At 37.2% G+C, this 23127-nt stretch overlaps 1 protein-coding gene across 5 annotated transcripts in view; it reads left to right on the top strand.

Moving 5' to 3' along the window:
* satb2.L (SATB homeobox 2 L homeolog) overlaps positions 1–21283 on the top strand; it is a 117494-nt gene extending 96211 nt beyond the window's left edge. For all 5 annotated transcript variants that reach the window (XM_041576200.1, XM_041576201.1, XM_041576202.1 and 2 more), the window contains 2 exons: positions 777–974; positions 20447–21283. In XM_041576200.1, the coding sequence (XP_041432134.1) occupies positions 777–974; positions 20447–20908 (660 nt within the window). In that variant the 3' untranslated portion in view covers positions 20909–21283. The remainder of the gene's footprint in view (positions 1–776; positions 975–20446) is intronic.
* The last annotated feature ends 1844 nt before the right edge of the window (positions 21284–23127 follow it).

Below are 23127 nucleotides of genomic sequence, written 5' to 3'. Positions count from 1 at the left end.
AACTGGCCAGTTGAACAAAATCTTGAGCAGGCGTAGTTATTCCCTATAACAAAAAGGAAACAGCCCCTTTATATAATGGACAGTTGGCAGCAAGCCTATTCTTAGAATGCTTTTTTTAGTGAATATACAAGTGGTCTTATGCCTTTGTTGCTAAATTTTGTCCAGATATCCCTTATTATTATCCCAAAACACCAACATTATTAGTCAAACAATTTCTTCATCCAATGTCCTTCATCCTGCTATATTCTTCAAACTCTGTATGAGGGATTGTGTGCTGGTCCCCTTACATTGTAGTCTTGGTTTCTGGAGAAGGATCACATTTTTGTGGAATGGTGGTTCCTCAGATCCTAGAGCCCTTGTGTGATGGTGATCCTATTTATCCTAGAGGTGTGTTTACATACTGCCTTACTCTGCAGATCTATAACAACTTTGCCCAGCCAAATGGAATGTACAGTGCAACTCCAAGAGTCCAAGGCAATTCGAATCTGGAATAGGTATCAGGTATCAAACTGAAGACTTCCCAATTCAAAGATTTGTGGCCTAGTCCCCAAGCTATATTTACTCTATGGGCTGTAGGCTTTCTTCTTTTTCTGTTAAGATTTCTGTTAAGAAACAGTGTTTTGCCCTGTTTTTCATAGAGTTGAACTTCTGTGTATGGAATGTAAACTGGTATGCACTTTTATGTATTATAAATTAGAAGATTGCCCTCTTATTTAGGGTATATAGAGTGTTTCACATATATGTTTAATACGATTATGTTTAACTCTGGACTGTAGGGATGGCTCTGTGAACTCCTCCGATGGAAAGAAAACCCAAGTCCTGAGAACCGCACTCTATGGGAGAACTTGTGCACCATCCGACGCTTTCTGGCACTGCCTCAACATGAGAGAGATGCTGTGTATGAAGAGGAGTCAAGGCACCATCACAGTGAGCGACTCCAGCATGTGGTACAGCTTACCCCTGAGCCAGTGCAGGTTAGTAACCAATTGCCACCAACATATATGCAGTTTTGTCTGGGCAGACAGCTTTATCATATTAACATGTCATTGATAAAATCCCGTCATAAACTATTTAAAAAAAAGAGCAAGAAATCGTCTGGTAGTGCTTATGTAGATCATCGTTTACATAAAATTATGCTTATATCCCAAGTGATTCTCTTGGCTCCCCATTTGCCTGAATAGGAAGGGATCTAGGATATGTAATGGTGTCGTCTTGGCACTAACAATCCAGCAATGATGGGGAGCCCTGTTATACCTTGCCCTTTTGCAATAAATAAATTACTTCTCCTGCACTGAAGGGTTAAAGGACCACAGTAGAATATCATGCCAGTCCAAAAGCTTAGACAGATATACTGATTAGGTTACCACATTTCTGGAAATCTCTGGCTTTCTTATATCTATTATTGTTTTTCTGGCATTAAACATAATTTTTATTGGCTGGTCCAGTACAATACTGGCAAGTTGGCAACCCTGTCTGCTGATAACCTACACAGTGCCTCAGAGACTTTCTTTCCAATTGCTTCTGAGGCCTTTTCAGCCTCCTATCTCATATACTTTCCACAGGGGAGCCGTGTCCTGGCTTCTTCATAGGCTAAGTACTGCCTCTGGGTTTATCTGTAATAAACCTTATTGCTTGAATAGATATACCTCTAAAAAGCAGATAAGGCTACACTTATACAACATGTCATTTAAATGACATATAAGTTATTGTCACTGCTATAAAGAAAACATTGTTTCAGATTTGTGAGCAATCATTTTGACATATTAATAAAAAATGCATGTACAAATGTGAAAAAAACTTGTACAATTGAATTTGAATCAAGTTGTTGTATGAATTGCAGAATTCTTGATAAACAAGTTTGTTCGACTAACACCAGACTAAAACCTTAGCTGGAATTTCTTAACAAAGCCAGGAGCCATTCAAAGAAAATTATACCCACTTTGTAAGGAGTATTTATATTTTGTTTATATTTCCTTATACATTGCGTAAAGTATAAGAGCATAGGTCATCGTGTGCACAGAACATTCATGTTTTTTATGTTTGCAGTTATACATGTTGGTGGGATCTGCTTCATTGCTTGCCATTTCAGGCGCTCAGTAGTCCAAAGAATTTCCTTAGACACCAACAGCACTTGCACCATATATTTATCAATTGTAGGGGAACTTGGTGTTTAAGTGCCTGTAAAGACTAACCAGAACTTGGGCCCAAAACTGTAAGGACCATGACTCTAGGGGCAAAAACTGCTAGTAGAAATCCGCTGGCTGATTTCTGCCCAACCTAGTGGCCTCCTCATTGAATTGGCTCGGCGTGAACAGACTTAGCAGGTTTCGGCAAAGAACCGCGAGTCTCTGCATTTTGAGTTAAAATCCGCCGAAGTTTGTTCAAAACAAGCTGATTCAATGAGGAAAAGAGAGGAGGCTACTGCCTGCTGTAGGGCAGAAATCAGCCAGCAGATTTCTGCTAGCGGTTTTGTGTCCCCCTGTGGCCCTAGCCATACAGTTTAGGATCTAAACCTTCACAATGAGGCCTAGGTCATACTTGTATAGTGATATATCCATCCTGACCATTTCATATTGCCAGTGGCAAAACTATAGAGGAAGCAGAGCCCACAGTCGCTGGGGGGCCTGGCAGGGCTGTATTTAAATATAAGTCCCTGAGGGCCTGTGCCTAGGTTCGGCATGGTTTCGGGGGCGGCCCTCGGGGTGCCTATTTCATTCATTTTTTTAAAACCCTCCCCACCCTCCGCCACATATTTCCATAGGAAATCTGGTGATGGAGCTGAGGGGGTGAGGGGTAAGGGGGCAGAGGAAGAATGTGGAAGTGATGTCACGGGCACGGAGTGCTGATTTCACATCTGCTGGTCACATGGTGTGCGTCAATACGCACACCATGTGATGTCAGCGTGCACAATGTAGGGCCGTGTTTAGCCGCTGCCTAGGGCGGCATCTGACCTAAATACAGCCCTGGGCCCAGGAACAGGGGGGCACGGGGTCGGCTTCCTCTATAGTATTAAAATCCCCCCTCCTTACCGCTCTTCTCCTCTAAATTGACGCACTCACATGCCAATTCACAAGGGGGCACGACCAGCAGGGCAAGAGAGGTAATGAGCACCTTGTTTTGCCTCTGTCTGGGACCTTATTTCATGTTACATGTTTAAAAAAGGTTAAGTGACAAGTACTGTCTATGAATTCCTACATTCATCCTCACAGCCTATACAACAAAAGGAAAAATAAAGTTGTTGCACCCACTAAATTGTGTCTACTGCAAGTTGCCCGCCAGTCAAACTCCCTGTGCTGAGGATCACATGAGCCCATTTAGTCTGCAAGCCTGTGCAAGATGCAGACCACAGACCGGCCCTGCTGTGAAAAATGATAATAATGCAATGGCAAGATGCACCATAGTGTAATATACTCAGCTTTCATATTTTATTTTATATTTCCTACATTACTGTAAAGGTATTAAATTGGTAAATCAAGAAGCAGCAAAGAGCAGAGTACCTGCTATTCAGTATTTATTGTGCATCCACATGACATGTTTCGGGCAACAATGGCCCTTTTTCTTATCCAACTAATGCTGGGTGATTGTATGTTATCTCTAAATGTGATTACTGTAAAGGTGGCCAGTTGCTTTGTAAAATGGAGCCTCAGCCTCAGTTGGATCTGAAGAATCATCAATCAGTCAAATTCAGTCATCCAATGACCATCTTGTGAATTTAACCATTTGTTTCCTGTTCCAAACATTTCCTGCATATAGCAAACATTACCATATTGGTGTATTCAGATGTGCTGACTCACAAGGCTAGATGCTGAGAGAGCCTAATGAGCCTGACAGCCAGTCAAGGTGTGTATAAGTAACACTTCTCTACAGGAGCATCTTGGTCATTTATTACATGCTGCACATGCCTTTTGTAGTGTCATAGGATTTGATGTAGGATATCTGGTGAGGTGTTGTATCCCATCTGAGCCATTATTATCAGTGAATTTACTGTTAATACAGTGTATGAAGGTGGACAGTTTTTGTTTGTGTGTAAATGGGTTTACAAGTGGTTAAAAAGGCAGGGATTATTACCTTGACTAAGTACTGTCTCTTTATATCACGGCTATCTTTTGCACAGTTGATCAGGTGAGTGCACATGTGACAGCTATCGTGAATGAGCTCTGATAAATATGAGATATGTTATCAGGGCCCCAGTACACACCTTCAACCATCTTCTGTGATAGGCTGCCAGTTAGGGCCTTTAAATAGGCTAATGACTGTGGAATTCACGGAATGTGGCAGCACCTGCATGTCCTCTATTGTTTACTTTTACACCCCCCTCCTCAATGTACATCTGCTATATCACACACTTCAGGTATCCAGCTGCCATCTAACCAGGAAGTCAGTGTGCTTCCTGCAGCACTTCAGTAGTTTACAGTATAGTAAATGCATGGGCAAATCCCACAGGTCCGCCATACTGCATCATGGCTGTTATTAATAAGGGGCAATATTAAGTTGGCAACTGATTACAAGTTAAAACATTGTAAAAACGAAAATAGTGATACAGAAATTATAAATATTTCACTTAGCAGTGTTTCGTTCATGTTCTAAAGGTTTAAGAACCAGATATATGGTTCAAAGCTCCAACTAATGGATGAAGCCTTCTTGCCTCTGCACATGAGGACTTTGGCCCATGAGCTTGCTAAAGAAAAAGCAAGTTTTCCTGAGTTTTAAATAGCGTATACAAAGGTTCTGCATTCCGAGTAGAGTTGGTAAGAAGTTTACAAATACAGCAATCTTACTAACATTGGGAAAATTTGCATATTTCAAAGCTTTTTTTCCACAGGGAAAGTCAAATTGGCCCCTAATTTTTGTTCTCAGTAGGGCTAGTTTACCAATACAGAGCAGTTTGCTAAATGCAACATTTTTTTATCCATAATGCAGTAATCCCCCCCCCCAGATTTCCAGCATAATTAATGGCTCAGCCTACATTGTATGCAGCACAATTTGCATGCAATGCAACATGGACACAAATTGGCATCTTTGTGGTAAATTGCGAGAGATTTCCCCCTGCATTTGTGTTGGTGTCCCTTCCAACACACACTCTACTGATAATGTGCTGAATCATTGATGCATGTACCTTTCTGAATAGAGTCAATGCTCAGTTTTGCATTCATTTTAGTGGTTTGCATATGCATAAAAATTAGCTTTGGTGTCTTGCTAGGGTACCACATTTTTTGTTATGCACTTCATAATGGACATTTATGAAACCAATATATTACAGTTGACTTCAATAAATTAGTCTCCATGCATTGAATGCTGAAAAAAGCTATACTGTATATCAGAATAGGCACATGTTCTGTTTCCTTACAACCTTTGTCAGCCAGAACTTGCACCTGAGAAAGATTATAAGGAACCAAATGATCATGTGCCAATAATTGTTGTTGTGTTGTAAATTGTAAACACTTAAATAAACACCCTGTAGATTATTTCAGTGTTTGATAGTTTTACATATAGGGTATATTTGTGAGGTTTACACCTCTTGAAAACATCTTGTGACTTGGGCTTTTTTATATTTTCAAAGAGTGTTCAGATACAAAAAGGCTCTTTTTATTATCATTTCTTCTATCCATATTTGACTTTGGTCTATGCTAGTGACTTTGGACATGCCATCACTTAATGATTTCCATTCTCAACCCCCACATTTCACATATCGGTAAAAGGCATTTGCATTAAAGCCCAAGCTTGCTAACCAGACAGGCCATGCAAATGCTAAAGATTTCTGTAGGGCTTATGGATGTTTTTAGTAAGACGTTTCCTCAGTGCCCACAACATTTTTAATCACCATTAATCTGAGTCTTCAGATGCCCTCCAGGTTTTTAGAGGTTATTTAGACTGTTTTCCAGATCCCTTGCATACTGTGACATGTTACATTGAAACGCAAGGCTGCGTTTTGGGCTGTCAGCAAGTTTTTAAAGGGGGGATTAAATATTTATTGTGGCCTTGGTGCACAAAAACGATGGCTGGAGCTGAAGCCAGCTGGTAAGAGATGCCAGCTTACTCTAGAGAACCACAGTCATGGTGTAGGCAGGAGGAGGAGCACACTAACAAAATGCAATAAGTTAACCATTTGTAAAGAAGGGACAAGCATTTTCACTGAATGGACGGAAGCACCGTAATAGCTCAATTAAAGTTCTATGGAGTATCTTTTACTTGCTTGGTAATTAATATTGAGAGGTATTTCTACATTGACTTTGTCATATACCCAAAGTATTTTTGCACAAGGAACTGTCCAATACATTTATACACACACATATATATTGTAGGGATTCAGGTAGTTTTGCTGTGGTCTCACTTGGAAATAGATCTTTGCATACACTTCCAAATCAGAGGCACAGTCCATTCAATACATATTCAGCTTATTTAATGTTTTTCCAACAACTTTTTATTTTTTTTCCATTGCAAAACTGACATTTACTGGACTTACCACACCTATGATAGGAATGTGGGGGCACATCAACCTGTTTCCCAGTGTTCCTCTTACTAGATATTGATATTTTGTTTGTGTTTTGAACAAATTATAGGAAGAATTATAGCATTCAGAAGTTCTGCCATTCCTAATGACTGTAATTGTGTTTTAGAAAACAGAATTAGCCCAAGTAATATTCTCCGTAAGTCTCGTAAGATTGTTTGGCCTTTATCTGAAAAGCTCAGTGCTCTGAACATGTAAGCATACTGTAAAAAATATGGAACTCTTAAGTGCCAGTTAATAGCTAAGCTTGATTTAAAGTTATTCAGGGTTAATTGTATCATTGTATTATTTCTTATTTTTAAATAAGGGATGACTGTATCTCTTCAAACTATTAACTGCAGAGCTGTGACTTGCTGCTCAGGAAAAGGAAAAGAAATAGGTAGTGAAGAGTGAATGGGAAACATCATTTACAATATAGCAGACCTCAGGCAATATTTACTATGCCTTATAAAATCTGGTGTATTTTTTGCTCAATAAAATGGTGGATAGGCAATGAACCTACCCTGCTAATTTCTTCCATTTTCAGATATATCATTTTGTCATCTTACATAGACCCTGTTTCACTGATTGGTGGTTCCAAATGTGGTTAAAAAGGAAATTCATACCTCATGATTATTAAACCTGATAAACTACTTGCAAACTTTTTCTTCTAGAAAACAGACTTCATTTATTTCTGTTTATAAGGGTTCATAATTACAGGTATATGGATTTAAAGGGAACATGTTTATACCATGGCCTCTAAACTTCCACTACAGATGAATCCAGACACATCAATGCAGCCAACAGGAACCCTTTAAGCTTAATGATAATATCATGTGATATTGTATGACAATATGATTGCTTTCTATAGACTTTCTATAGAATCATATGGCTTAGAATATACTCAATTCAAGATTTGATGGAGGTTCAGCCTATATTTGTCAGATTTGGTCAGGTAGGGTGGTTCATTTTGATAATACCTTTCATACATGTATGGACATGTATTTCACCTTGGGGTCACTTTCATTAGACCACTCAGCAATCTGGGATGAAAACAGAATATCAGAGAAAAAGTATATAGCACCTGTTTAATAAGGGGAAGCACTCCTGTATGGTCTGTCCAAACTGAAAATGTAATCTGCTGATGGTGAGTGGATGGTGCATCAACAGATGATGCTATATTTGATCATTCAGACCACTGTCTCAAATAAATGGAACCTTGCTATATAACCATACCCATAAATGATCAAATCACATATCATATTATCAATCCCTTTGGCACTTGGGTGGTTTTGATGGATACCTGCCAGGTTGGCAAATTAATTGCCATCTTAAACCAAACAAGACCTAATCTATCCCATCCCAAGTCCTGTACCCATTGTATTTTAGTGTTGTGCTTGGATAAAACATAGGATCTTAGAGGAAGATAAGCTGTACCCCTTAAAGATATATCCCAATCCTGATGTATGTTATACCAGTATACCCATATAATAATGAATATTACACTATCCATTCATTTAGTAATCCACAATTAACGATTACAATCTTGAATAAATCCTGTGCTCATTACGTTTATAAGAAAGCCAAGTTTTACAGAATTTTTTTCATTTTCTGACAGGCAGTGGGGTGAAAAAGAAACCAAGTATTACGCTATGTAAAGAGTTAAGCAATACTATAAACTCCAATTCATGTCTGTCATATATTAGAGCAATTTCTGGGTGTTTAGCCCTTGCAAGGGTCAATTATATACCATAAATATCTCATTTTCTCAGCGTGTTGTTTTACAGTTATCATGCTCTGTTTTATTCCCCTGTAGACAAAGAAAAAGGATCTAAAAAAATATTTTGGCAGAGACAGGCAGCGCTGTGGAGCCCCTAATAAAAAAATTATAATACAAAAGCTACATTCAGAGCACAAATCAGACACATGACTTCAATAAATGTGCCAGCCTTTTAAAAGTAGGATTGCTTGAAAGCTCCTATTTATGACTCTCTAACTCAGAACGAGGTACGGTAGGATTTTGGCTGCTGCAAATGTCTGCCTCTCAGAAAAGTTTTTGTTTTGTCCCTTTTCCTTATGTTTCAGATGTAGCTGATTAAATTACCATTTTAATACAACAAGGATATTTAGATTAAATAAACCTAAGTACTTAAATATGTTATGCTGTTCCTTAGAATGGCCACACATGGTCTGATTCCTGTCTGATATGATCGACTGACTTACTGGCTGAGTAATCCATTCCAGTGCGATTTGCCACACACATGGATGACCAGATTGCACTGATATGATTGCTTGGGAAGTGGGAGGGAGGTGTGGCCATGTCACTTTAGGGCAGACTGGCGCTCTCCTTCATGCATCAATAGCAAGCAGCAGCTTACTGGATTTTCAGTATTGACTCGCCGGCTGTGATCCAATCAGATTACAAGATAGTCTGTCATGAAATTGTACTGTTTTTCATTTGCTAGGGAAATATTTGAAATTGTGACTATAGAGACAATATCCTGTGTGCCTCGGTAGGTACACAATAAGGTTGTGCTCGGTATCTACAGGCTAAATTAGTCCCTTATGTTTTATGACCTATAAAGAGAGTCTGTCACAGAATATGTCACCTAAATCTTACAACTGTTGCCTTTTATTCTGTACAAATAATATATAGCATAGACGTATTTTTCTATGATGTTGTTGAAATATCAGCTAGCCTATCTGGAATACAGTATGAGGCTTCCTTGTATGATGAGAGAAAAAGCAGATGTGATGGCTTATTTTCCTCTCTGCAGTCACTGGGCTTTCTGTGGTGTAATAGATATACCAGTTATCCCTTTGCAGCCACACTGCCTTGAAGGGGCACACCTGCCCTAATTTGGGCCATCAGTCATTTCCCAACCATGCAGATGCAAAATCCTTTACAGTCGTGAGTGATTCTGCATGAAAGTTTTACAAGTGGCAGGGCAGGAAAGGCCAACAAACGTGAAACCTAATCCATGCTGTCTTTATGTGCTAAGGCTTTCATGCAGGTGCGCTTCACTCTTAACACATATTCTCTTTTATGGTAGATTAATGTGTTAACACGCACACAGCTCTGTGCTGGTTTGGAGGCTGCTGTCCCAACTTCTATCAATGAGTTTTCCATATTCTGACTCACTATGAATTACAGTATTATATTGGCTCAGTATAAATGTTGATGTGGGCTGAAATGGCGATATGGCCTAAAGGCATAATGCAATACATGGAGCTATAAACAGGACATGTTACTGTCTGTTACCAAACAGTTACTATTTTGCTTTAGGATATTAACAGGTAAATCAAAAGCCCCTGACTGTGTAATATACTGCAAAGTATCTTCTGTAAAGCAAGAAATTATGTTCATAAACCGCACAAGAATGTAAAGGTTTAACCTGCACTAAGGAATTGCAGTAGTAGAATCACCTTCACAACTCTATACCTGATATATAGTAGCTAATATAATATGTACACAAGACTAAATTTACAGGGTAATAATACCATCATCAATTATGGTTTAAAAGCTTGAATCTAGCGAATGTAGTAATCTAGAAAGCAGCTATACTATATAGGATTAGTATTAGAAAACATATTTTTTTTCTTAGAAAACTTGGTGGTTGGATACATAAATCTGGTATGTCTAGCTCCCATTTGTGGTGATACAAGCAGGATAGTTTCCAATTTGCTGAGCTTAAAAAGGGCAGAGTTTAACTGGACATGGGAAGGGTGAGAGGAGCATTATATATTCTGGGCATATACAATTATATTAGCCTCTTTGTACTGGGGCACAGAGGCAGAACAATCTCAGACATCTTAGTTTTTGAATCCAGAATACTGGAAGGTATAACATTGACTGGGGGGTGTAGGGCTATACTCACTTATCCTTATTTAACATGCTGAGACAAAATCCGTACACCCTTTTCCATTTTAGGTTAGATATTTGAATATTTTGTTGCTGAAATAACTACTGCATTCGTAAGGTATGGTTTCCTACAGAGCACTGGGTAATTAGCAATGTTAATTAAAGCAATGCTTTACCACTATGAGCCACTGTATGAAAACCTCAAGTTGAGTGTGTATTGTTCCCAGGAGATGGGGGTTAACCAAGTTACTTTTCTCTGTTCTCCTTGCGCTCAAATTGCTCAAACTAAAAATGTGCCTTATGAGCTTCAGTGTTGGAAGAGAGGCGTTCCCTAAGCCACTTTGGAAACATTAATAAATCCACAATAAATAAAATCTCATCTAATGAAATAACTGGGTTTACTTGGCACGGGGAGAACTGCACACCACATCACTACATGAAATAGCTTCAGCTTCTATTTGCGAAATAAACTTGGCTTGCCTGAAATTCCTTTGTGAACATCCATTAATACAATCCTCCATGACAGCAGTTAATTAAATTGCTTTCCCTAGTACTAGATTCATTAAAATAATTTGTTGAAACTGCTTCTGTGTCGATGTTAACACCTCTTTATTCTGAGTACTAAGTTTAGTTAACTCCAAACAGGCATAATAAGCTTTTGAATAAGGCATACAAAAAAACTGAGTCTCTACAAGAGATGGCTTTCCTGTAATTTGGAGCTTTCTGGATAACAAGTTTCCAGATAAGCGATCTCTTGCCTGTATTATTATTATTAAGCTGATTTGCCTGTCGTGTGCTATGAGCTAAGACAGATAACTAAGTACATGTCTATGCATTCAGTTCTTCAAGGTTTCCTTTAGATCTGTGACCAGCTCGTGGTTAGTGGCAACATTCAACACTGAAAGGATTTCAATTATAATTTTGTCAGAATAAAAATGTTTTCATTTGCCTGAAAATAATTAGCCCCATTTATCAAGGACAGCCACCTTAGTTAAGTGACAATAAGTGCTCTGGGTGATCCTTTTTTTAATCAAGGTCTAGGCATAGCTGCTGATGTGCTAAAGGTAGCACAATTGTGACTTCAAAATCTAGCGCAAAAGGGAAAACACCAACAGGCATAAGGAAGCATTGTATTTAACTTCTGCCATAAGTATGAGGTAAGTACAGGGCACTCAAGGTCCTTGGTACCCCATTGCTCCTGACTTGCATGTCTAAATGACACATAAATTAGGGGCAAGTCAGGGGACAAGTATTGCCAGTCTCCCATTCCTCTTGTATGCAACAGTGCACTGTCCTGGGAGCACCTAGAGTTGTACCTATGGGCAATAAATGCAAATGCCATGGGAGCAAATTGGAAAAAACATGTCAATGTGCATTCTTTTTTTAACGTTTTATGCTTCCCCTTTGTTGTAAGCAAGTCTGATTTGTGAACTGTTGTGTCAAGTTTTTATGCTTGCATTTAGGAATCCATTTCTTGGTGCACATCCTGAATCCATTTTTCTGGCATGCAATAGAAGCCCAATCTTGTTTTTGCCAGGGATTTTAGATATACATTTAAGATCAGAGCTGTATCCTGCAGGATCAATTATCCTTTAACTGAATGGCTCATTAATATTTACTGCACTGCTACCTTAAATGCCTGTGACTGATTTAACAATGAGAGTGAAATAGGGATGCTGAGCAAAGTGTGGCATGAGATAATGGTTGTACAAGCAGCAACGTGATACCTGTTTTAATAAAAAGGTATAATAAATAAACGAGCCAATTCTCAGGTTCAAACTCTACTAAACATACTAAAAGTAAAGATGAATATTCCTTTTAATATGATCTGATGCAATACAGTTCTTTTTGCATGAGAAAAGGCACATTATGGGGGTTATTTATCAAAGGTGTTTTCCATGAAAAATTCAAGTTTTCAAGGGTATTTTTTAGTCAAAAAATTATTTTTCGGGTTAAGAAAAGTCTAATTTTTTTTTTTTTTTAAATTAAAATTTTTCAAGATTAAATACCACGAACCTGGAAATAGCTTGAATCTGAAAATACAACGTCTAAAATCTGTCATAGGAGTCAATGACAGAGGTCCCTTGAACCACTTGGCCTTCATGACGCTTGAGATTTTTTCACAGGGTTTTGCTCAAAAACTCGATCAACTTGAGGAATTTCTTTCTTTCTTCTCACCTCAAATCCACAGATTTTTGTTTTTGACATTCAATTTTTTTCTTAAATTAGAAACCATTCGAGTTGTGAGTTCATTCGAGGTTTAAAAAAGCTCACAAAGCTCTAAAACTCGACCTTTTGATAAATAACCCCCTACGTGTACCTGAATCAATCTCCAACTATAAATTCCCAAACTTGTCATTTTGCAAATGTTTTTCCCTTAAATAAATAAAAGCAGTCAGAATGATACATGTTGTCTGTCTTAGTCTACTGCCCATTCATATCGATGTTACCTCTCATTACTTGCTGCAATCAGTGCAGTCAAAAGCACAATTTGATTTAGAAAACCAGTGATTCAATAGAAAGTATGATTTTATTTTAAGGAAATGACAGTTAAATACACTACATAATCGAAATCTCATGATAATCTAAAGAAAATCTAAAACTCACATAAGGTTATATAGTTACATACAGTAGGTCATTTGGGTTGACAGAAGACCATCAGGTTCAGGCCCTCCAAATGAATGGCCTAAGCAAGAAGCTGATCTCCTGCAGATGTGTTGTGAGATTTGCATGTGTACTGTTCTTAGTTGGAGTGCATTAGCATTGATGATGAAGAGTGGAGCAGAAGGAAATCGGTATTAATAGTTTATTGGCAGTTTAATGTCTTGGCACCTATTCCTCCTATGAAATATAATAAACAGGAAGCCAAGTGATGCAGAGCCGCTCAATAATATTTTCAATCAAAACCTTTCAGCAGATTGCAAGGCGACCTTCTTGTAGAAGCATTTCATGTGTAACGTAGCACAGTGGTTTAACCCATATGCTGCCAGTGGGAGATGCATATGCAAACAGGACTCCAGGCTAAGCATGTAACGTGCCAGCAAATTACGTTTTTGGATCTTAGGAATAATAGTCATATTGAGAGTCATGAAATTCAGTGTACTGTATATATATATATATATATATATATATATATATATATATATATATATATATATATATATATATATATGTGTGTGTGTGTGTGTGTGAACCAAATACTTTGGGACTTATTAACTAAACAAATCTAGAGAACTATAACTTGGTTCAATTTGTCTTGCTTTACATTAACACAACACGACCTAACACAATATTCTTTCCCAGTTCCAGCATAAATCAGGCTCCCAATTTCAAATAACATACTCAGTAGGTTTAACCAAAATGGATGTGACTTGTGTCTGAGAGAATAGGCAGCATGTAGGCAGGACATAGGTGGGAATTCTATTGCATGTGATTCAGCTTTAGGTAAAGCGATTTGGGTGCAGTTGGAGCACTGTACTTACTGCCTGATCAAGACAGAAAAGAAGTACAGGGCTCCCTTGAGCTCAGACATTTTGTGTAGGGATGAGGCAATTTTGCCCATCATGTCGCTCCTCAAAACAAATTCGATGCGCATCGGAAAAAAAAAAAGACTTTAATGCATTTTGTCAAATTTTCGGGGCGGTGAATTTTTGGCAAAACGTGTCCAATTCGCCCATCCCTAATTCTGTGTCCTGCGCCCCATACACCAAAGAAATTACAATGATCCAATTGGCATCCTGCTGTAGTATAAATGACTGCAAGCTGTGGATGGTCACAAATACACACTTTTTAAAAATCTAGCTAATGTTCAGTATAGAGACCAAAGAAACAGTGAGATTTAAGTTTCCATTAAGCATTGCAGGCCTTTCAGATAATGGGTTAACTTCCCAGTAGTCAAAAGGTTAATGGACACTTAGTGCCAAGAGTGTGTGGTTTGTATTTAGCCTCTGTAATTCCTACATTTAGTTCCTCTAATTTCTGCACCATGTACCTAGATCACACTTGATAAGCTACAAAGGCATTCAGGAAGCGATGAGGGCAGGTTGTGGTACCTTCTAACTGAGAAACAGCTGCTTCCAGGGTTGCGGGAGAACACAGTGGTGGGACAGCTGGAGACACATTTATCTCTTTGCAAACTAGTTTTTTGAGTGGGGGTATGGGGGGGGTTGTTGAAAGTTCAAGTACATTTACATCGTAGGTTTGAAATTCTCTAAAGTTCTATTGTAGGACATTTTTGGGCTTATTTCTATAGATGTATTACAGTGAAGGGCCATTTAATATTATCATCAAATAAGCATATCCTTTTAAAAAATTCTACAGAGCAGCTGATGTGGTGCACGGATGCTTCAAGCGACATACAGGGCCCCATTTATTATTATTGAGAAAGGTGCAAACTTTAAGGGGCAGATTTACATAGGGTCGAATATCGAGGGTTAATGTAAATCATTCGACTTCGAATATCTAAGTCGAAGGATTTACGGCAAATAATTCGATCGAACGAACGAACAAACGATCCATCGATTCATTTAATCCATCGATTGATAGAAAGCCTATGGGGACCTTCCCCATAGGCTAACATGGCACCTCAGTAGGTTTTAGGTGGCGAAGTAGGGGGTTGAAGTTTTTTTTAAAGAGACAGTACTTCGACTATCGAATGGTCGAATAGTCGAACGATTTTTAGTTCGAATCGTTCGATTCGAAGTCGTAGTCGCAGGTCGAAGTAGCCAATTCGATGGTCGAAGTAGCCAAAAAAATCATTCGAAATTCAAAGTTTTTTTATTCTATTCCTTCACTCGAGCTAAGTAAATGGGCCCCTGCTTGTCCCTAAATCTTTTTGCTCAAAAAAGATTTGCAGGACTTTGCTGTATATATGTGTGTGTGTGTGTGGGAGGTAAGCAGGCCCCTGTTACATTGCTTGTGCAATCTAGGGAGTACCAGTACGGTTGCCACATTGCCGGTATTGCTTGATCCCAATGTCATCAATAAGAAGAAAAGATAAATATAAAGGAAGTCAGGTATTTTGTTCCAGAAAAGTTGGCAACCCTAAGTACCAGTGGACATCAACCACAGGATCCCTGTAGTTACCGCCTGCCTATAGTAAGAATTATATAAAGGGAGCCTTGTAACCAGCTCCACAGTGCTCTGAACTGGATATTTTATACTTTCATTTAAAATAAAGTTCTGTGCACACCATAAAGGATGATATAAATACCTACGTCCTCTACTACATACACCCCACAAACACATTAAGATGATTCCTTAAAAAAACAAAACAAAAAAAAAACGTTATTTCTATTGGTCTAACGCAAATGACTTGAGTGGGTTCATGTGTTAAAAGTGTGATAGTTTTTATGTTGATATTCCCCAAGGTGCTAAAGAACTATGCAAGGAAATGTGTCTATCGATGTTGTTTTTTATTTAAAGGTTAGGGTTTCATATTCAACTGCTTTTTTATGCCTATTACAACATTCTGGATATTCATCTTAATTGTTTAAAATGACTAGGGTGACATGAGTGCCTGTGATCAGTCTCAGCTACCAACTTGGCAGCATTGGCTTTATTATAATGTCTTCTTTGCCTTTCTGAAAGAGCTGACACAGACCCAGAATAAAATTCATGCAATACATATAGTTATAGTTGTAAAGGGTCTTGATCGTCACTGTTGAGAGGTTATGAAAGCCTATAACCTATAGGATCAGTAATCTATGGGACTAATCCATAAAAGGGATGCCATTTGTGGATCTTATACTTGTGAGGTTAAAGCAGAGTGTAGCTAATACCACAAATTATGAGTAATTATCTTCCACTGGCCTTTTCTGATCATGCTCAACTCATTTAATTTATTTGGGGTTCCTGGGAATTGTTATCTAAGAACAGCCTCTGAAATGCAATTTGATGATATACAGAGTAAATTGCATTAGGATATATAGAGAGGGATTCAGTGCTTTATTTATGACAAATTAAACATAAAATAAGAGAAACAGAAATGTTTTAATTTTTTCAATTTGAGCCGACAGAATAGATAACGTCTGTGCAACACATAAAATATTGGCCTATGCTCATTATTCAGCCTTGAAAATTCTTATATTGTGTTGTTAAAGGCTATCAGTTATAATGAATCTATTCATCAGACTCATTATTGCTTTGCAGTGACCCTTCTCTACGTAGACTTTCTGTAAATGACTTACTGGTAAAATAGAATGAAATAAGTGCCTGGTCTCTGGAGCTAAATTATATGCATTATGGTTTCTTAGGTTAAAAATGCAGCTCTCGTATTGTTGGAGCTATATGAATTAGCATTTCCTGTTATATTTGTTCATCTATATAGTTTCAATGCTTTTTTATTGCTAATAATATAAGGGCAAAGGAGGTCACTGTAGCCCTTATATTATTAGCAATAAACTGAAAGCACTTTTGATAAGAATGAATTTAGTGAAAGCAATGGTTTAAAAAAAACAAAACCTAAATTAGGCAGTTATATAACCCAAGTTTTGTTATTTTCTAATATATATATTTCATGTTGTGGGAATACATTTTAACATAGGAACATCTCACTCTTAAATTATTGCTTGATTAATTTAGAAATGTAATTTATCAAATTAAAAATATACAAAATATGCAAACAAGAGAATTCCGATGAGAAATCTTCTTTTAAGCAACTTATTCCCAAAAGAGTTAAGCATTGCAGCATCAATGTTACACTATGGGGGGCAATGTGCAAGACCTCACTGACAGTCACATGCACAACATAAAACAAATTATTTGTGCATGACTGTATGAAGTGCAACATTATTGGTTTTGAGTATTTACAGAACCATGGCAAAATGTGCATCTGGTCAGTGTTTTAAACCTCTTAAATTCACTAATAATAACATGCAGCCATTAATAATAACAAACAGCTATTTTTGGGAACATCAGGACAAAATTTGTGTTTAAAATCCAGGAAAACATTATGTAAAATCAGGGTAAAGCACCCACTGAATTGCATTATAAATTGGTGGGACCACAAAAATAAATGTAAAATGCAGGGAAAATTAAAATCAGGGTATGTAAAATGTAGTTTTGTAGGTATGAATTGCCATTGTCAAAATGTATAGAATTTTGGTTTGCTGGAATCCTCTGATTCTATTTGGAATGCACACAATTTTGATACTGTATGTATGGCCATTTGTTTAGGGGTTTTTTTAGGTAATATTCTAAGTTAAAAAATCTCTGCAGGGATGGTCCATAGGCAGCCCTCTATTGCTTCAGAGGCAGTTTATGTAAGCAATGAACAATATTTATTTTAGGATTTCACCATAAATATTTACTAATCAATATACATCAGACTATCGAAAGAATTATAATTAAACACAACGTATTGGCTGGCGGACATAATATGTGGTAGCCACCTTTATGGTATTGTTTCTTTATGGGGGAAAATGAAGGGAAGGGAGAAAGGGAGATGTAATATTTTAGCAAAAAATACAATCAATTTTAAAATAAATTACTAATGTATATTATATATTTCAGGTGTTAATTTTATTAATAGCAGTGCAAGTTATTGTTATCTTTGCAAATTAACTATGATGCATTGAAACTGATATTAGATGTACTATAGCACAAAGGAACCCCTAATGTGCACTGCGTTTAAACAAAAGCTCCAAAAATGCCAGATTCAACTGTAATTGCAACAAAGAACACACAGTAAGTACATCTCAACAGGAGCCCTATTTCATATAATCACAATTATTAATCTGTACCGTATAAAAACAATATCCCAAATCTGCCACAAGCAACTCGTTCTATATTAAAAAAAAAATGTGACCAGGGCTGGATGAAATTGAACACATATTTCCATGTCTGACTTCCTACCGTTTTGCACGCTGCTATTGATTTTCCTTGACACGCTCTTTTTATATTGAAGAACGCGGTTTTTCTTTTTTTTCTTTCTTTGGGAACCCGCAAGGAGAAACAGTAACAAAAAACAAAACCAAGGTAATATTAAACCTGCCTGAAGTAAAAATGTAATTTAACACCTGTAGTATACAATTTCACGTTGTAAATATCCAGATATACTTCTATTTAATAATGGCCAGACTCTCTTGGGTACTTGACCTTTGCAGTGTGAAAAGCTCAGAGATTAACTAGTATCTCGGAACGATCTTTTGGCTTCCAGTAAAATGCAATAGAAAATACACTGTACTCGTTCCATTTTTGAAATCCAAAATCAATCTATTTGCTATAGAACATGAATGGGCTTCCTTTCTAGGTCCATAAAAGGACATTATGCAAGTGTCACGGCCATTTTTCACTGCTGTATATGTCAATTTACTTTCATATCTTATATATTATATTATTTACCACTATAAATTGTTAATGCAGGGAGCTGGAGACACCTGACAAGATCCAAGGGGCAGTGGAACTACAAAATAATTTTAGGCCAGAATACAAAACTTTTTCTCAATGAGCCTTAGTGCCTCAGTGTTGATATCGTTATCGGTTTGTTTACTATGTTTTGCTTGTAGAAAGTGTCAGTTGCTTAGGGATTCCACCAAAAATAGATTTCCGTCAGTCAGTGGGTATGAAGTTGACTGATCCTTTATTATTTGCTATACCCCAAACATGAGTCCCAGAGTTCCTGCATTTGGTCAGTATTTGAGTTGAGTATCTATGATTTGCTGAGGATGAGATTGTTGGAACAGAATGTTCTGCCAGAACACAAAAAGATTTATGAATCCATGAATTGGCCCAATTGACCAATTTGTGTTGTATCATTTAGGATTGATTAGGATATTGATAATTTCTTGCGTATCTCTTTAGAGAAATAGTAGCTAGGTTAGACGGCACACACAGTTCCACTGCTAAGTTGCTTGATACGTCTGCTTCAAAGTAAACTCAATATAAAAATGATTAACTCTATTTCATATTTTATTAAGAGTGGCATAACAGACAACCACTGTGATATATGTTAAAGAATCTGTCAGCCAGTAACCATAAATGGGTCATGTTTGACCAAAAGCAAAATACATTTGGAACTCGCAAGATATTAATTCCACAGGACACAGATGTCTCACTCACTTCTGCTCCTTCCATATGAAACAATGATAAAAATCTGAACTATAGGAACAATGACTTGTTAATCCATTGTTAACCCTACCACCAAACTGTTGCTTATTATGCATAATGCATATCAATGGCATAATGATACAGTGCATTATATATTTTCCTAAAATTGTTCCTTCACTATTTCACTTCCTTCCCTCCAGGCAGAGACCATTTGATTTTACACATGCTTTACAGCTGGTTTCCATTCTCTCCTTCAAAACATATTTCAGAACACAGAGATTGAAGGCGAGACGCTTTATCTGCTGTAGTCAACTTTCAACAAGCAAGCCGATAGTCTTTCCTACATGTTTTATTAATAGCATTTGATTATATCATGAAATGTGTGCAAGCCCTCATTGGCAAAAAAGATTTTTATGTGCCTTGTATTACGAAAATGCATTGTGACATATATAGTATTTTTAGATAACCCTGGTAGTTCAGAGATACAAGTATAATGTTTATATACTCATAAAAGTCATTAATTAACGATGTTTCACACGCATATGCAGATGTCCTTAGTGAATTAAACCAATTTATCTGATAATTACATATCGGTGTTATCCGGACGCATGATCCTTAATAAGAATCAAGGTAGACTAGATTTTAATGTTTATTATAACTGAATTGGGTGAGGATTACCATAAACATATGCATGAGGTCATCATGATATAGGTCAATAGTGAAAACCACACATTCTGAACACGAAACACACACCTATATGGTCGATTTGCATAAAGCTCCAGTGATTTGTTGACTGTGCTGAACAAATTGCAATACTGTTGGCATAATTACAGCAAGGGATCAATTGTCTAAAAAGTACAACTTTATTTATGGTTTATTTGTCTTTAAAGAGGAGCACTGCACCTGTGTTATGAAAAGAAAGTATCTGTATCTTTCTTCAGTTAGTGATCCAGGAAATGTAAAATCCTCTGACATTTTTGCCATCAGATGTGCTGCCGTTGTATTATAAGTTAATATTCTGGCTAAATTTAAAACATTTCTTTCAACAGGTACTTTTAGGGCAACAGTCACAGCCAGCCAAAGAAACCTCACCCCCAAGAGAAGAAGCTCCACCTGTTCCACCACCATCTGAAGACAGCTGCACCAAAAAGCCAAGATCTCGCACTAAAATTTCATTGGAGGCTTTAGGCATACTACAGAGTTTTATTCATGACGTAGGCCTCTACCCTGACCAAGAGGCCATACACACTTTGTCAGCTCAACTCGATCTGCCCAAACACACCATCATCAAATTCTTCCAGAACCAGCGTTACCATGTCAAACACCATGGCATACTAAAGGAGCACTTGGGAATAGCAGTGGACGTGGCAGAATACAAAGACGAAGAGCTGTTGACTGAATCAGAGGAAAATGACAGCGAAGAAAGCCTGGAAGAAATGTATACAGTTGAACAGAATGAGGATAATAGTGGAGAAACAAAATCTAATGCATCTGATGTGGACCAGAGATAATAAAGATTTCCCATGAAATAACCATAGTTGCTATACAAAGACGCAATGACACTTGCTATTTGTTATGCTCTCGCTTTCTGCTACAAGGAGAGAGCAAGGAACAATAATGTATTTTGGTACTGATATTGTTGGATTTTTCCTTGACACTTGAGTGTATAAATGATACCCTACTGGAAACAAACTAGTAAAAAAAAACTATATATTCAATCATCTTGCACTTACGATGAAGATTCAAGTAAAATACAGGACCTCGCAACAGAATCAATGAAGGAAAACGAATTGTATATGTAAATATATGTATATATGTATACATATGTGTGTATAGATATATGTATGATATATATATCTATACATATACACATACAAAGACACATACAGACATGCACACACACACATATATATGTATATATATATATATATATATATATATATATATATATATATATATATATATATATATATATATATATATATATATATATTGCATGGGAAGCAAACATTTCTTTCTCAAACTATAGAATGTGAAATGAGTTTATTAAACACCAGACTGGTTTATGTAATAAGACCACTTAGCAATGAGAAGCTATGGATTGGGGTTTCCTCTCTTACAGACTGTCAGGCTCTCATTGAGTGGTAATGGATCATTTTTGAGTCTATATTTCCAACTGTGTTTATCTTAGATTTTTTATGCATTCTGCTCTCTTTCTATCTGCTTGGTGGGTTACATTTATTTAAAAGAGGCAATAAACTGTGTATAAAATAGATTAAAAGGTCATAGCATCTTTCAAAACCAGTATGGGTGAAAAGCAAATGTGTTTAATGTGCTTAAAACATCAGAGAGCAATATTTTGAAGGGGGCCCTCTGACTAAATGCACAGTGGCATTAAGCCATTTATAGAACTTTACCATTGTTAACTTTTGATTGAAGATTCTTTTCATTGCCATTTAGTCATTCCTTGACCCAAATCCATTCCTAATGACTGATATGGACACAGGAAAGCAGGAAACAAATTGGAAGTGTGAACTGCATCTCATCCTCAGGCACATTTCATTTGGTCCCCCCAATGGCTAACTGACTGGCAGCCGGTTTGCACCCTCACCGATTGGCAAGCTTTAATACACTTACAATATGGAAACACAGATCCAACGAGCAATGGCAACTTGTACTGGCACCATAGTTGAAAGGAACCCATACAATGCTCCAGCACCATCAAAACTATAAGAAGTTTGATACACAGTTGAACAAAGCAGGCCCAATCAACTAAAGACTCTACTGTCTTTAAAGAAACATACCTATCCTTGGAAAACCAATTTGCCACTTTAAAGAACTAAACTTTTTTGTTTCCTTATATTGTGTTAAATAATATTGCAGTGGCTGAGGGTTTCAAGTCAAATGGGACAATTCATGAAAACAAGGAATATAAATATTAAACGTATGCATATTTTTGTTGCTGCTCATAAACACTTGTATCTACATTAGTTGTGTTGTCTTAAAGCACTTGATGGAATAGATTATTACTCACCAAGCTGACTAGTAATGCAATGTTCTCCAGCTGAGATCATGATAACCAATTACATTTTTATAAAAAAATATTCCAACCTAAACATGCTGATTGATCAATATACATTTTTTATTTAATATAAAGCAGAGTTAGGAAACATTTTGTACTACAGAGCTGGAACTAGGCTACAATAGGTTGCTTTAATGTTAGTTAAAGACAGCATTACAAGGGTCCATACATGTATTAGTCCTTAACATCTTCCCATCTACCTTTTTGTTAAACAGCTGAATTTATCAGCATTACCTGCTCTGCCTTGGGTTGTTAACATTTTATTGGCCACATGTAACACTGTCTCCAGAAAGGTGGTTCAGGAGGCTTCATTTGGAAGTAGCCATTCATCCTTTTTTCAGTTTACACTCCATATTATCAATGGCACAGTTTAGGCATTGGGAGTAATAGCTGGCCAGGATTTCTATGGTGAGGACAATGGAGGAATCACTTACTAGCCTCCAGTTGTCCAATACTGCATTAATATATCAGAAATTCAAGCTGCAAAGTAGCAACCATTATCCAAACCCTGAGGAAAGATTCTCAATGTGCAATATGATGCAGAGATTAGATGTTACTGTTATTTATATACTTTGATGGTTATAAGGTAACATATGGCAATGGCTGCCATGGTACAGTAAACCACAGCAAACAATGAGAAGTTTAGTC

Source organism: Xenopus laevis, chromosome 9_10L (assembly GCF_017654675.1).
Source record: "Xenopus laevis strain J_2021 chromosome 9_10L, Xenopus_laevis_v10.1, whole genome shotgun sequence".
Lineage (NCBI taxonomy): Eukaryota > Metazoa > Chordata > Amphibia > Anura > Pipidae > Xenopus > Xenopus laevis.
The sequence above is the reverse complement of the archived record's forward strand: the minus strand, read 5'-3'. Positions and strand labels throughout refer to the sequence as shown.